The sequence below is a fragment of the Marmota monax genome, unplaced genomic scaffold (assembly GCF_021218885.2).
Source record: "Marmota monax isolate L192 unplaced genomic scaffold, Marmota_monax_Labrador192_F-V1.1 WCK01_AAM20220418_F8-fsc00035, whole genome shotgun sequence".
In the NCBI taxonomy this organism is placed as follows: Eukaryota; Metazoa; Chordata; class Mammalia; order Rodentia; family Sciuridae; genus Marmota; species Marmota monax.
Window position 1 is genome coordinate 10217659 of NW_026691961.1, and position 15987 is coordinate 10233645.

Consider the following 15987-nt stretch of genomic DNA (forward strand, 5'->3'; position numbering starts at 1 on the left):
GGCGCCACTGGCCAGAAAGGATAGTGGGAAAGGGATCTCACACCCCATGACACAGGTGGGCACCCCAGGTGGGGTTTCCCAGGTCAGCGTTACCTGATCTTCTGAATGCGACAGTCCTTCCCACTCAGCACGCTGCCCAGCAACTCCATCACAGGGTCCTGTAACTGGTTGGTATCCAGCCTGGCCAGGGGCAGCAATAGCGGGGGATGGGGGGGGGTGAATGGCCCAGGGCAGCCCCCATCCCACAGCACCATGCTGAAGCTCAGAGAGCTACCTCTATGCAATGCTCAGACCTTCCCTACAGGGGGAACCCTGGGACCCAGTGCCTATGATCCCTGGGGTTCCTACTCAGGGGGTTCTTCCAGGGGTTACTGTCCCAATAACCCCATTCACAGGTGCCTCTAAGAGACACAGTCTGCTAGCTCTTCTACTTTTTTTTTTTTTTTGGTACCCAAGATTGAACCCAAAGGCGCTTAACCACTGAGCTACATCTTATATTTTTTTAGAGACAGGGTCTTACTGGATTGCTTAGGGCCTCATTAAGTTGCTGAGGCTGCCTTTGAACTTACAATCCTCCTGCCTCAGACTCCTGAGCTGCTGGGATTACAGGCATGTGCCATTGTGCCCAGCCTTAACTCTGTTGAGAATGCATGAGCGAGCTGTCATCAGGGCTTCATCCTACACCATTTCCTCCCCACTTGCTGAGGCCAGAGCAGTGAACAGAGCATGGGCTAAGGGTAGAGTCAGTGGGTGTGGCTTCCATCAGCACTGGATGGCTCAGAGGCTGTTTATTAAAGGGTAGGATTGTGTTCCCCAAAAAAGCATTTGTTGAAGTCCTAACCCCCAGTGCCATAAGAATGTGGCCTTATTTGGAAATAGGAACATTGCAGATATAACAGTTAAGAGGAGGTCATACTGGAGTAGGGGGCCTATAATCTAGGGTCATGGTGTCCTTACAGGAGAGGCAGGACCATGTGAAGACAGAGACACAGAAGATGGCCACTTGACAAAGGAGGCCGAGTCTGGAAGGAGGCAGCTACAAGCCAAAGAGCACCAAGGATTGCTGGCAGATGCCAGGAGCTAGAGAGGTAAGAAGGGTCCTCCCTACAGGTTTCAGAAGGAGCAAGGACCTGCCAATGCCTTGATTTCAGACTTCTGGTCTCCAGGACTGTGAGAGAAAGAATTTCTGTGGTATTAAAACTGGGTGCAGGGCTGGGGTTGTGGCTCAGAGGGAGAGCACTCGCCTAGCATGGTGAGGCACTGGGTTCGATCCTCAGCACCACATAAAAATAAATAGAGATATTGTGTCCACCTATAACTAAAATATAACTATATATTTTAAACAAAATAAAGGTATAGTATCCACCTACAACTAAAAATACACCTTAAAAAAAAAACTGGGTGCAGTTTTGGAACTTTGTTATCGCACACCAGGTGACTAACCCAGGGGACACAGTGGAAGGAGGAACCATTCCAAGTCCTGCTCATTCCTTGGCCCACAACCCATGCCCACCTGAGGCTCCGGCAGTAGAGCAGCTGGGGCAGCAGGCTCTGGAGGACACCCTGGCTGAGGCACAGGGACAGGTTGGCCTCCCGGGCACAGGTGTCAGACACCTGCAGGAGATAGGCCAGGGCAGCACGGTGTGCAGGGCCGGTTAGCCTGGCTAGGGCCCCACTCTCCATGGCCTCCGCCATGCTGCGGACCAGCTCCGTGTGCTGCAGCTCGTTCAGGCAGTGCAGGACATTGACTGCACGGGCACAGACTGCAGTGTCACGGTGCAGGCACCCCTGCAGGAGCTCAGCCACCTGGGCCCTGTAGCTCTGGTGCTCGCCCTGGGCCAGCAGGGAGCCAGCCAGCAGGGCATTAACCCTTGGAGACAAGAGGCCAGAGAGGAAGCGCAGGAACACGTCCAGTCTCCCGTCCTCGGCCTGCATGGCCCGTTGGGCTGCACTCCTGAAATGCGTGAGGAAGCCCAGCCTGGGCCAGGACATGCCGCTCTCAGTGAATAGGTCAAAGATGGCCCTCCTGGAGGCGCTGTAGTAATACACGGCTGCCACAAACTCCTGCAGGGACAGGTGGGTGAAACAGTAAGCCACCGAAGAGGCCAGCGTCTCCTCCCGCTGCAGAAAGCAGCTACACAGGGCGCCCTGCAACAGAGTGAGGTCCACACCAAACGCCTTCATGTCTTGCTCATAAAACACGTACTTCCTCTTGACCAGCCCGTGGAAGGCCAGCCGGCCCAGCGTCCCCACCATCTTGCGACCACCATGGGCTACCTGCTCAATCCGAGGGCTCACCTTGCCCTTCTCCTGCCCTTCCCTGCTGAGGGCCATTTGAAAGTACCAACAGTAGAGCTCACACAGGGTCCGTGGAGGCCACAGCTCTGCGTCATGGAGTGCTGGCCTGCTGCGACACAAGTGGCCCAGTGCTGCGCCCGTGAGATTGCAGAAGGCTGGGACGGTGCACATCAGATACAGGGCCCTGTCGGCCTGCACCTGGCTCAGGACCTGGCCCAGGAGGGTCTGTTCCTCAGGGAACATCCGCTCCAAACACACCTTGATCTCCTCCTCAGTGAAGCCTCGGATCTCAGTCATCCGGTCTACCAGGCCCCCTGGGATCTGGCCAGCCATACTGGGACGGGAGGTGATCCAAACAGAAACTTTTGGAAAGAGGTTGCCTCGGACAATGTTGGTGATCAGATGGTCCACCTGAATCTCCTTCTTGGGGTCTGTGCAGGCCACAGTGTTGGAGAAGTCCAGAGGTGTTTTACACTCGTCCAGGCCGTCCAGGACCAGGAGGACTCTGGCTTGGGTGGCCACATCCAGGCCAGCCTCCCCAGTATTTGGGAAGACTGAGCGGAGGAGTCTGTCGGCAGATAGCTTCTCGTGGATGTTGAGATCCCGGAAGGTCAAGGGCAGTACCAGCAGAAAGTCCCTGCCCACCTGCCCTTGGGCCCAGAGGCGGACAAAGTGCCTCACCAGGGTGGTCTTCCCCATGCCAGCCACCCCAACAGTGATGGAGATTCGGGGTGGAATGGACACCCGGGACAGAGGCAGGAAGAGCCTGTCCAGCCCGATGGGCCGAGCAGGGCGCTGCTGGCCACGTGTGGCTTCCACTTGTGTGAAATCGTGCTCTCTCAGCTGCAGGTCTGTCAGGCCCTCCACCAGCAGGAGGCTGGCCAGCCGGGGTGGTGGGCCGTTCAGCTCTGGGCCGCCTCCCATCCTGCTCAGCAGGGCCTCGCGGTACCTCCGGATCCTTGAATCTGCAGAGGACAAGGTGAGGGCGGGGGTGAGGGGAAGAACCTGGTGTGCCCCTCCGACACCCACCTCCCGGCTGGGGCTTACCATTGCTGCGAGGACCCAGTGGGGAGTCCGGTGTCCTGTCAGGAACCTGAGGGGTCTGACCACCCTGACTGCCCTTCCAGGCCAGCAGGTCCACAAGGGCTTTCACCTGCTCAGCTGGGGAGCCGGTGCTGTGGGCCTGGCTGGCCTCCCCGCCTGTCCACACCTCCTGCTTCCTCATGGAGTCCAGGATTGCAGCCCGGAGCTGTGAAGACAGGGCCCAGACCTGCTGCCTGCTGCCCCCCTGTCCAGTGTCCTGGAACAGGTGGCTAGCCCAGGCAGGGACAGGATCCACTCTCACCTTCCCCAGTGGGGGCCCACTGGCCTGGCCTTTAGGAAGAGGCTGGAAGGGCTGTTTGTTCCTGGACAGTGGGAATAATCATATGGGGACAGGGGTCAGGTAGATGGATCCTGGGCCCTGGATCTGCTCTTACCAGCTGGGTGACCTGGGCAGGCTGCCGTCACCTCTCCCCACCTTGTTGTCCTCATTTGTGACCTGGAAATGATAAGGTTATGAGCAGTTTTCTCAAAAGGAGGGAGAGAGGAAGTGGCCTGCCCAGTCCTGTGGGAAGGACACGGACTGTGTGACTCCAGCTACTTAACATGGTAGAACTACAGACTGGGAGATAAAGAGGCAGCCAGGACTGGGGGCGGAGCACAGGCAGTGACAGTGCTCTGTGTGACACTGCGTTGTGGGTACAGGTCATTTTGCAGGTGTCCAGCCTCAGAATGTCTGACACCAAGAGGGAACCACGCTAGACTAGGCTGTGGGGTCGTGGGGTGTAGGGCATCATCAGAGCAGGCGGAGCCTCTGCAGGGGTACATCTGTGGAGGAGGCAGAGGCACAGCTGCTTGTCTTGGTCTCCTAAGCCTCCTTGGAAGCCGGGGCTCCCAGCCCTCAGGCAGCTCCGCTAGCAGCAGGAGATGGTGATGCAGAGGCACCAGGAAGCAAAGCCATGCTGAGACCCAATCTCTGGCATCGCTTGGCCCTCTCTGCAGCCAGGTGGACACCGAGGACTCCAAGGCCACCCCTACCCTCTGTCCCTCCTTGCCAGACACAAGGCTACAGCAGTCCCTCCAGCAGGGGCCCAGGGACTCAGGGGGTGGGGACCAGCCACCATCATCTATGGTTCTAGGAGAGAAAACATGATTTGAGGTCAGCAGAGAGCAGGACTTATTGCTGCTTCATTAAAAATGACCCAGGTGGGGGCTGGGGTTGTCGCTCAGCGGCAGAGCACTTGCCTCGCACGCCTGAGGCCCTGGCACCACAAAATAAAATAAAATAAAGGTATTGTGTCCATTTACAACTAATATATATATATATATATATATATATATATATATATATATATTTTTTTTTTTTTTTTTTTTTAAATGACACAGGTGTTGTCACTGCCAAAACATTAGCCAGGGTGAGGCCACCCTCGTTGTGCTTCAAAATCCCATTGACTCTCCTTACTCTTGTTCTTCTAAACGCAGGTGGGGTTTTGATGCAAGCAACAGTGTGTACTGTTCATGTGGGTGTCTGGAGGTTTTTATTTAGTCCTTTCAGTAAGACTTGGGATTTTCTTCTTACCGAGATCTTGCCAAACAACAATTTCTCATTTGTGTAGAGGTATTTTTTTAAAGTTTTTTTTAAAGATGTTGATGGACCTTTATTTTATTCATTTACATTGGTTTTCATTTGTCAATTCATTTTCTTTGAGTTTTCAAATTTCTTTCACAAGAATAATTTTATATATTCATTTCTAAACTGTCACTCTAATTTTGAACAGTTTTACTCCATCACCCAGCCCCCTTCCCAGGAGCAGTGCTGGTCTCAGCCACTGTGCTGTGCTCCTGCTGTATCCGGGCAATACCAGGAGTGGTTCTAGCCCACACTGTTGGGCATGGCAGATTTTTATGATAGATTTCTAGTTAATTTTCTTCTTCCATTGAGGAAGATCCCTGCTTTCCTATTACCATTCAAATAATGCCCCATACTGTATATCAAAGTCGACAGCGTCACAGACATTCTGCTGAGCACCGTTTTGTTATTTAATTTACTTCTTATGAGAAATCTCATTACCCTTATTTTTCCCATTTTATAGATGAGGGCACTGAGACTCAGAGAGGTAAGTGACTTGTTTCAGGATACATGGTGGGAAGAGGTTGAGTTGAGATAGCACTGACCCCAGTGTTGTGCTGTATTATCTCTATCACTTGTAAGAGGTTTACACATCCTTTAAAAATTAGGAACGAACAGCTTTTTACTATATATTGATATCATCACTGATTTATTTCCATCATTCATTCAATGAGGAAAAAAATTATTAAGGGCCTCTTGTGTGTTCTAGGCACCGGGGGTATGAAGCTGAATAAGTTAGATAAAGTCCTTATCCTGTGAGAATGTGGGGCAGGGTAACGGAGAGTGACAACAGATCGCAGCCCAGGTGCAGCTCAGTGGAGAACACAGAAGAAGACAAGTAAGTGCCAGGGCTTCTGACAGTGACCAGGGCTGTGATGGAGGAGGTGGAGGGCAGGGGCGGGCACGGCTGCTTCAGTCACAGTGGCCAGGGATGGTCTCTTTGAGAAAGCTGTAGAAGACAGAGAAGGGAAGGAGTCGACCGTGCAGAGAACATTTGAGGCAGAAAACTGCAAGTGTCCTGTGCTCGAGGAGGAGGCAAAGGCCAGAGCTCCTGGGGCACAGTGAGTGAGCAGGTGGCCCACCCTCGGGCCGGAGACAAGGACAGAGGGGAGCAGAGACCAGGTCACTGTCACTCATTTGGCTTTGTGCTAAGCGTGGGGGGAGCCACTGGAGGAGAGATGTGATCAGTGTCCGTAGACCTCCCTGCCAATCCATGAGCTGCACAGGTAGACTTCTGGTTCTTAGAAAGCCTTGCATCTAGATTATGGGATGGTATAAGAATAAACGCACGAGCCAGTAGAACAGAAGAGAGTCGGGGAGAAAATACGTGTGTATATCCTTTACACATGAAGGAGTTTGGTAATGTGAGAAAAGTAGCATTTCAAATCAGTAGAAATGGAATTCGGGCCATTGACCAGCATATGAAAAAAAAGTAAGAGCTTTTAGTTCACATTAATATAAAATTTAATTTTAGAGAGCTAAAGAGTTTTAAAAAATATGAAACCATAAAGTTCCATAAGAGAATATGAGGAAAATCTTAAAATAGTCCTTGAGCAAGAAAGGCTATTTAAAGTTAGTCATAAAACCCAAAATTCTTAAAGAAAAAGACTAACAAATTTGCCTTAAATTACTTAAAATATTGAATAATTAAAATATTTCCAAATAACAATAGGTGCTATAGGTAAAGCTGGAAAAAACACATAAACCAGGAGTAATATTTACAAAATATATGAAAGAACATCACTGTCAATATGTAAAGAACTCTTACCAAGCAACAAGAAATAAATAGTGAAAAAGAAGTAAGGACACAAGGTTACCATAGCAACTCCAAAATCCAGTGAGCCATCACATGCTTCCAAATTTCCCGCTCTGCAGAACAATGTGGGAGGGAAGTTTTGTTTGTTTGTTCAGATATTTTAAATTAAGGAAAAGAATAAAATAGCAAGTTAATGGATAAAGATCCATCTTAGAAAAAAAAAAGAATAATGGACATAGAAATAGAAAAATATATATAATTCACAGGTGGCGCACTCCTGCAATCCCAGCTGCTCAGGAGGCTGAGGCAGGAGGATCATGAATTGAAAGGCAGCCTCAGCAAAACTGAGGTGCTAAGCAACTGGTGAGACCCTGTCTCTAAATAAAATTCAAAATAGGGCTGGGGATGTGGTCAGCAGTTAAGTGTTACTGGTTCAATCCCTGGTACCAAAAAAAAAAAAAGAGAGAGAGAGAGAAGAAAACATACTAGGCTGCCTTATTGAGAATGTGGCAGTAGTAGGAATCTTAATACATAGTTTGTGTTAAATGTAAATTATTACAAAAATTATGGTTAATTTTCCAGTGCTGGGTATTAAGCCTGGGGTCTCATGCATGCTAGGCAAGCTCTACCACAAAGCTCCATCCTTAGCCCTGATTGTGGATCATCAATTTAGTGCCACTAAATAACTTTTGCTCTAGAAATTCCACACGTGGGAATTTATCCTAAAGAAATAACCAGACAGGTGTTCAAAGACAGGACTAGGAGGGAGACCACAGAAACATTGATTGCAGAAGCAAGAAACGGAAGGGGTAAAGAGTAAGTATCTACCCAGAAGGGACTGGTAAAGTGAATGACTGCCCTGTTCTGCTGTGCTGAACCATGAGATCACACAGAGCACAAGGCCTGTGTCACACTGGAAGAATGTCTCTTACCATAAAGGTTTTAATCACTTCCTTGCGTTACAGAAAATGGTTTGATGTTCTATTGTGTGAATTTGCAATAGAATGTGCACATTTTAAGTATACAATAGATGAGTTTTGACAAATGTATCCTCTAAGTAACAATTGTCACAATCAAGACATTAAATATTTTTTTCTCCAGAAAGTTTCCTCTGCCCCTTGGCAGTCTCTTCCCATCCCATTCAGGCCTGTGGCCATTAGTCTATTATTTTGCTATAGTTCTGCCTCTTGTAGAATTTTGTATAAATAGAGTCCTATAGAATCTTCAATATATTTGTATGTAAAAAAAAAAAACAAGGTGCATAAGACAGTTGTGATAAGATGCGATTTTTGTACACCTATAGGAAAAAGATGTAGAAAGAAGTATATGATAGTGAATTAAGGAATTTGTTTCTTTGTGAATTTTAATCGCTTAAGTTTTACTAACAAACATTACTTCCCCTCTCCAATTTAAACAGGTTGTTTAGCAGAATTATAAATGTAATAATGCTCATTAACAACATTTTTTTTATTTACTTATTTATTTTTGTGGTGCTGGGGATTTAACCCAAGGCCTGTGCATGCAAGGCAAGCACACTACCAACTGAGCTATATCCCCAACCCCTCATTAATAACATTTAAATAGCTGGGTGTGGTGGTACAGCCCTGTAATCCCAGCTGCTCAGGAGGCTGAGGCAGGAGGATCAGAAGTTAAAGGCCAGTCTCAGTAACTCAGCGATAACTTGTCTTAAAATAAAAAAGGTTGGGGGTGTAGTTCAGTGATAGTGTACTCCTGGGTTTAGTCTCCAGTACCTCAAAAAATACCATAAAAGTCAAATGTCTATGAAACAATTTAACAAAAATTATAAAACCTGCATACTGAAAAATCTTAAACATTTCTTTCTGGTATTGGGAATTGAACCCAGGGGTACTCAACCACTGAGCCATATCCCTAGCACTTTTTTTTAAGTTATAGATGGACACAATACCTTTACTTTATTTTTATGTGGTGCTGAGGATCCAACCCAGTGCCTCACACATGCTAGGCAAGTGCTCTGCCACTGAGCCACACCCCGGCCCTACCCAGCCCTTTCTTGTATTTTGTTTAGAGACAGGGTCTCACTGAGTTGCTTAGGGCATTGTTGTTGCTGAGGCTGGCTTTGAACTTGTGATCCTCCTGTCCCAGCCTCCTGAGCCACTGGGATTTCAGGCATGTGCCACCAAGGACAATCAAAAATATCAAACATTTCCTTTTTTTTTTTTTAGAATTTTTTTCACAACACCTTTATTCTATTTATTTACTTTATGTGGTGCCAAGGATGGAACCCAGGGCCTCACTCGTGCTAGGCAAGCACTCCACCACTGAGCTACAGCCCCAGCCCCAGAATATTAAACATTTCTAAAGGAAACTTTAAAATACCCATGGAGACATGGGCCTTCTTTAAGTTGATGGTTTAGAGGACTCAATATTATTAAGAGGTCAATTCTCTCTAAATTGATCTATAGATTCAATGGCATCCCAATCAAAATCCCAGCGGCTTTTGGGGGAACAGGGGCTAGAAATTGACAAACAGATGCTAACACATTGCTGGAAATGGAAAGGGCCCCAGAATTTCCAAAATATTTTTTTCTTCTGGTAATGGGGATTGAACACAGGGTGAGGAGGATCTACCTGAGCTACAACCCCAGCCCTTTTTTATTTTATTTATTTATTTGGTACCAGGGATTGAACTCAGGGCACTGGACCACTGAGCCCCATACCCAGCCCTATTTTGTATTTTATGTAGACAGGGTCTCACTCAGTAGCTTAGCTTCTCACTTTTGCTGAGGCTGGCTTTGAACTCACAATCCTCCTGCCTCAGCCTCCCAAGCCACTGGGATTACAGGCGTGCGCCACAGCTTCCAAAGTGATTTTGAGAAATGACGAACAAAGCTGAGGACTCCCAGTAGACAGTGTCAAGACGCACTGTGGAGGAGTGAGGAACGGGTACAAGGTAGACGGATAGACCAGGGCAGTGCACCGAGAGCCAGAAGCAGACCCACATCGGTCACCCGGCGGATGACAATGCACCACAGTAATTCAGTGAGAAAGGATGTTCTTCGCAGTATATTGTGCCAGCCAATGAAATGCCCACATGGGCAAAATAAACCTTGACCCCCAACTTACACGGTACATAAAAATTAATTTTAGCTGGACTATCGACATAAATGTGAAGTCTAAACAATAGATCCTTTAGAAAAAAAGTGTAGGAGAATGTCTTTATGAACTTGGGCTAGGTAAAAACTAAACACAAATAACACTGACCATAAAAGAAAAGGAAATTGGGGCTGAGGTTGTGGCTCAGCAGTAGAGCGCTCACCTAGCACACGTGAGGCCCTGCGTTGGATCCTCAGCACCACATAGAAATAAATAAAATAAATAAACATATTGTGTCCAACTACAACAAAAAAATAAATATTAAAAAAAAAGAAGGAAAAGGAAATTGGGTGGGAGTATAGTTCAGCATGCATAAGACCCTGAACTTGATCTCCAGTATTAAAAAAGAAGAAAGAGAGAAAAGAAAGCTAGAAACTATATTGGAATTAATTCATTAAAATTAGGACTATAGCTGGGCTTGGTGGTACAAGCCTGTAATACCTGCTACTCAAGAGGCTGAGGCAGGAGGATCTCGAGTTCAAAGCTAGCCTCAGCAATTTAGCAAGGCCCTAAGCAACTTAACCAGACCTTGTCTCTAAATAAAGTACAAAGAAAGGGCTGGGAATGTGTCTGTTTTGGTGCCCTGGGTTCAATCCCTGGCACCAAAACAAAACAAAAACAAGATGCGTATTCTCTCTGGCCCAGCAGTTCTCCTCCTGAAACCCAACAGAAATGAGCATTTATGACTGCCAAGAAACAGTTACCACACATTCTCTTTTTAAAAATATTTTGTTATAGATAGACACAATACCTTTATTTATTTATTTAAATACCTTTATTTTATTTACTTATTTATATGTGGTGCTGTGGATCAATACCCAGGGCCTCACACATGCTAGGCAAGCGCTCTGCCACTGAGCCCCTGCCCCAGCCCACCAGGCTTTCTTTTTTTTTAATATTTATTTTTAAGCTTTTGGTGGACACAATATCTTTATTTTATTTTTATGTGGTGCTGAGGATCAAACCCAGTGCCTCATGCTTGCCAGGCAAGTGCGCTACTACTTGAAACATATCCCCAGCCCCCCACCAGGCGTTCTTAATAGCTTCATTCATAACCTCCCCAAGTAGTAGGACCAACCAGTTTTCACCCACAATCACCTGGGGTATGTTCGTACTATCAAATACTATATAGCAATGAAAAAGGGACGAACTGGGCTAGGATTGTGGCTCAGTAGTAGAGCACTCCCTTAGCATGGGCAGGACCCCGGTTCGATCCTCAGCACCATGTAAAAATAAAGGCATTGTGTTGTGTCCATTAAAAAAAAAAAAAGAAAAGAAAAAGGAACGAACTATGGACATCTTCACCCATGTGGATGATTCTCACATTTTCATACAAAAAAAAAAAAAAAGCTCCATCTAGGATTCTGTTTATGGGGAGTTTGAAATCAGGCAAAACCAATCTAAAACAAAAGATGCCAAAACAGTGGTTACCCCTGGGGGACGGTTCTCACTGGAGCCCTCTACGGTACTGAGTGGTATTTCCACAGGTGTATAGGTGTGTACAAAGCCATTGAACTCACCATGTCATGTGGAAGTCACACCTTGATTTTTAAGCTAGCAACTATCTAAAAATCCAAAAGAGTAGAGTTCAAAAGGAAGCAGTGACCATTAGTGCCTCAGGCCAGGACACCAGGGGACCCTTGTGCTCACAGGCCAGGCAGTCAGGGTGTGGCCCTGGGGTGGATTCTCAGGTATGCCCACCAGGTGACAACTCTGCTGCTATTGGTGATGGCATGGTGGCCAGGAGGGTGAAGGGCCCAGCTCAGTGCTTCTCAGCTCTGAAGGACATTATCTAGAGCATTTTTTTAATTCAGTTTTTAAGTTGTTACAAAATATGCATAATATAAAATTGACCATTTTAAGCATTTAAGAATGCAGTTCAGTAGCATGTATTACATTCATGTTGTCAAGCAACCATCACCCCCACCTGCAGGACCCTCACCTTGAAGAACCGAAACTTTGTCCCCACTGAACAACTCCTTGTCCCCCTCCCCAGCCCCTGGCGCCCACCAATCTGCTTCCATCTCTATGAGTGTGGCTGCTCAGGGACTTCACAGGGAATCATGGGTCTGTCCTTCTGTGTCCGCTGCCTTGGCTCAGTGGAAAGCCCTCTGTCCAGCCGGCTCCTCTCCCTTTCATGGTTGGATATGGTATCTGGTAGACCACAGTTTCTCTACGCATTTGTCCAGGAGTGCACACCTGGGTGGTTTTTACCTTTTGGCTATGTGAATTATGCTGTTGTGAACACAGGGTACAGACATCTTTTTGAGACCCAGTGTCCAGTTCTTTGGGGTGTGTTACCAGAGGCGGGATTGCTCACCACATGGTCATTCTATGGAGCGTTGTCTTTAACACTCCACTGTTCAAGCCCAACCACCCTGGGATTCCATTGTGAGGCAGGGCCCCAACATGGACCTATTTTAAGTCCCCTAGGTACCTGCAGGACCCCCAGAGTCGAGAACCCCTGGATCAGAGGGAGGCGGGAGGAACAAAGCAGGAGAGAGTAGCAGGCTAACATGGATGCGGAGCAGGGTCGGGACCTGCATGCACCTGAGAAGGGGCTCCCAGCAAGCACCCTGCCTCTGTGGTCCTCTGTGGTCCTCTGTGGTCCTCTGTGTTGGGGGCCAACATTCCCTCTCTATCAGCCACACATCTTTTTTACCCCACCAACCTCAGGCCTAGGGTTGCCAAATTAGGAAATCACTTGTGAAATTATAATTTCAGATAACAAATAATTTTTAGTACAAGTATAATCCTCGTGATATATGACAAAAAAATTATCGCTTACCTGAAATTCAAATTTTACAACGTCCTGTATTTGAGCTGACACCTCTGCCCAGGCCCTACTCCAACAAGACCCTAAGCCTCCCCGACCTGGCTTTTCCCTGTGGACACTTTCTCCAATAAGGACAAAGAAGGAGGCGCAGGGGGACCCGCAACCCTTCATCTCAACCCCACCCCACCCCAGGGCGTTTACCTGGCTGACTCTGCCTGCAGGCCCTGAGGGCCCCAGAGCCTCTCTGTGGGCTGGAGCCTCCCACAGACCTCTGAGCTGATGAGGTCAGGAGACCACAGATGCCATCACAGTCATGCTGCAATCTGCCCAGTGTAAATGGCTTCCAGAGAAGCTGCAGGGACCCTGCAAGCCCAGTTACAGAGGGGAAGACTGGGGACTATGGGCTTCGGGTGGTCTTGGGGGGATCCAAGTTGTAGCATACAGGGCAAGGCTATAGGGACAAGGGGTGGTCACTGCCATCTTTGGGAGCCTTCCAGGTGTCCCCATGGCCCGTCTCCTGACCTCTGAGTAGGGAGGGTGGTTCTAGGGACCTCCCTGGGGTTGGTGTGGCTCAGACCCCGCCGCTCAGGCACAACATCTGAGCTTCCACCCTGAGAAGGCCTGGTTGGCTGGGCTCCCTGTCTCCACCAGTGGGTCCTGCTTTGTCTTATACTTCAGCCCTGGGGCTACAGTGCTACCTGAGCCTACTGGGCCCTTCCTGAATGGCCAGCCCCCACTCTGCCCACCTGCAGCCCTGGACAGGTGCAGCCTCCCTTACTGGCCACTGCCTGGATGCCATGTGTCTCTGGCCGCAGCTCCTTAGGTTCGCCTCTCTTCCGAATCCTCTCCCTCCCCAGGCCTGGAAATTTAGTACTTTAGCCCTCCTGAGATGGCCCTAGCGCCATGGCCAGCTGCCTAACCCCTGAGTGAAGCCTCCCCAAAGGGAGGAGGAAGTAGCACCTGTCCTCAGATAGACCCTACTGTACTGACCCTGGAGCACCAGTGGGAGGGCAGGCCTGATCCTGGGAGCCAGCACCCCTGGGCAGGAGAGGGGTGCCCCACCTGCAGCCTGGGATGGTCAAAGCTGAGCTCCAGGCTCTGGGAAGCACACGGCTCCAGAGAGGGAACTGGGAAGAGACTCAGGACCTGGGACCCAGGAGCCTGTCCAATTGGGAGGGCCTGACAGCCAATACCCGAGCATGGCCAGCACCCACCCAGCCCAGCTTGGCAGCACTGTTCCAAAGAAGGCCCTCAATGGGTATGTGTCTCAGAATGCCAAGCGTCGATTTCCCTGAGGGTGCAGCTGGGAAAGGCCCAGAGGCTGCACACCAACACAAGCACAGCATTTATGGGGCAGGAGCAATGAGCTACACCCAGAGCCACGGGCATCTCCTCCCTTGACCTCATAACCCTTGGGGCAGGGGCTGATGGTGTTACCTCCATTTGCAGGTGGGGAGCTGAAGCACAGAGAGCAGGTGGGCTGCTTAGGGTCCTCATCTGGGGGAGGAGGGACAGCAACGCTTCCAGCAGCGCAGCCTGCAGGGTGCTCCGCTGCCTCCTACCTCCCCACCCTTCACTGGTACCTGTGGGGACTGGGCTTCCTCCCCTGGGCCTGTCCCTTGGGCGTTTGTTTATTTCACACTTTGAAACCAGTCTGGCCTCAGCAGCTCCTAGCACTCAGGGAAAAATTAACTGGAGACTCCTCTATGCCCAGGGTAACTCAGTCCTTAAAAGTCGCCATTCCAGGAAAGCACGGTGGCTCTGCCTAAAATCCCAGTGACTTGGGAGGGGAGACAGGAGAATTACAAGTTCGAGGCCAGCCTCAGCCACTTAGCAAGACCCCGTCTTAAAGTAAAACATAAAAAGTGTTGGGGATTGTAGCTCAATGGTAGACCACTCCTGGGTTCAATCCTCAGTACATAAAAAAAAAAAAAAGAATAAAAAGTTACCGTCCTTCCTGCTAGCTGCCCCCCCCCGCCCGCCTCGTCTGCCCCTCACTGAGGTGGCCTGGACTCTGCTTACCTCCTGGGCCAAGCTGCTGCTCCAGAGATGACAAGAATGGGGAGCCGGGGAGCTCCATCTCCTTGCCACTGGGTTTTGCCCTGCCCCAGTGCTGGGCAGCGGTGGGAGGCCCTGGGTATCCCTGTGGCAGGCTATCCGAGTCCTTGGGCTCTGTCTGAGGCTGAGGAAGCCTGGTCAGAAGGGATCCGGGAAGCTTAATGCGTGCCGTCACCTGTCACTGCGGCCCTGGCTGCTCACCTCTTCCTGTGCCGCCAGGCTCCACCTCGGCCTTCCTTCCTGTCTGATTTCAAAAGCCAACAGTCTCACACAGATCAATGAGCTGGGTTTGCCTCGGGCTCACCTCGCTTTGTCATCACCCCACAAGTCTAAGAGCAGGGAGTGACACTGGAGCCTTGATTCTGGGACCAAGTATCCCTGCAGACTGTGCTTGGCAGAAAGTGGTACAGTGTCAAAGCTGTCCTCATGTCCCTTCCTCCCGCCAAAAAGGGAGACAGGCCATCAACAGATGGCAGGTGGTGGGGAAGGTCAGTGCCTGGGTGCCAAGACCTCTGGGGCTGGACTCCTCCCACCTGTAGTGAATCCTCCCTTTCTCTCCCCCTTCTGTCACTCCACAGGCACCTTCAGACTAGCTGGACCCCACAATATCTGTGAGTTCAGGAGCCCCTGACGCCAGGTCCCCTGCACCTTGAAACTGCAGAATGTGGCTGTTCATGGCAGGGATCACCCAGGCCTGCAGGCAGAACCCCCAGGTGGTGGGTCCCGGCAGGGAAGGGCGTGGGAGGGAGGAACCGTGGCCCAGAGTGAACATCCTGAGAAAACTTACAAAAAGGAAAGATGCGGAACATCTTCCTCTGACAGGGAGCCAGCCACTTAACACGTGGACACCGAGGGAAATCGGTGACAAGGTGAGGGATGGGGGCCTTGGGGACTGCATTTCCTCAACAAGCAAGCTGGAGCCAGCAATGGCTGTGGCGCAGAGCAGTGAGTCAGGTGCACACAGCAGCTTGTCGCGGGGGCAGGGCACGCACCAGTTCTCCGCTGGTTCTCCAGGTGATGGAGGGGGAACTGGGTTTCATGACACCCTCTGTCTGCCTCCCCCGCTCCTTTCCAGTAGTGCTTTCTGAGCACCCAGCGATGTGCCTGGTGCTGAGAGGATGCGACTTTGGGCCCCCAGAAGCCCGTGAGCCTCCAGGCAGGCAGAGCCCAGAACTGGTGGCTGCGCCTCGGCCCTGGGGTGCAGCAAAAGCTGAAGCCAAGCCGCCCACAGGATGCTGGAAACCACAGGGCCTTGGGTCTGTCACATGAGGAGGACACAGAGGCTCACTCTGC

General features: G+C 49.8%; 1 protein-coding gene across 5 annotated transcripts in view; it reads right to left on the reverse strand.

Moving 5' to 3' along the window:
* Nlrc3 (NLR family CARD domain containing 3) overlaps positions 1-14915 on the reverse strand; it is a 29102-nt gene extending 14187 nt beyond the window's left edge. For 4 of the 5 annotated variants that reach the window (XR_006851600.2, XR_009226817.1, XM_046443988.2 and 1 more), the window contains exons 1-5: positions 14659-14915; positions 3777-3838; positions 3346-3547; positions 1514-3263; positions 94-180 (exon numbers count right to left, since the gene is read on the reverse strand). Coding sequence is in view for 3 of the 5 variants with exons in the window: in XM_046443988.2 (XP_046299944.1) it covers positions 94-180; positions 1514-3263; positions 3346-3523 (2015 nt within the window). In the remaining 2 variants the exon portion in view is untranslated. Of the gene's footprint in view, positions 1-93; positions 181-1513; positions 3264-3345; positions 3548-3643; positions 3705-3776; positions 3839-14658 lie in introns of all 5 variants that reach the window. The other variant, XM_046443978.2, reaches the window with a different exon arrangement.
* Positions 14916-15987: the final 1072 nt, after the last annotated feature.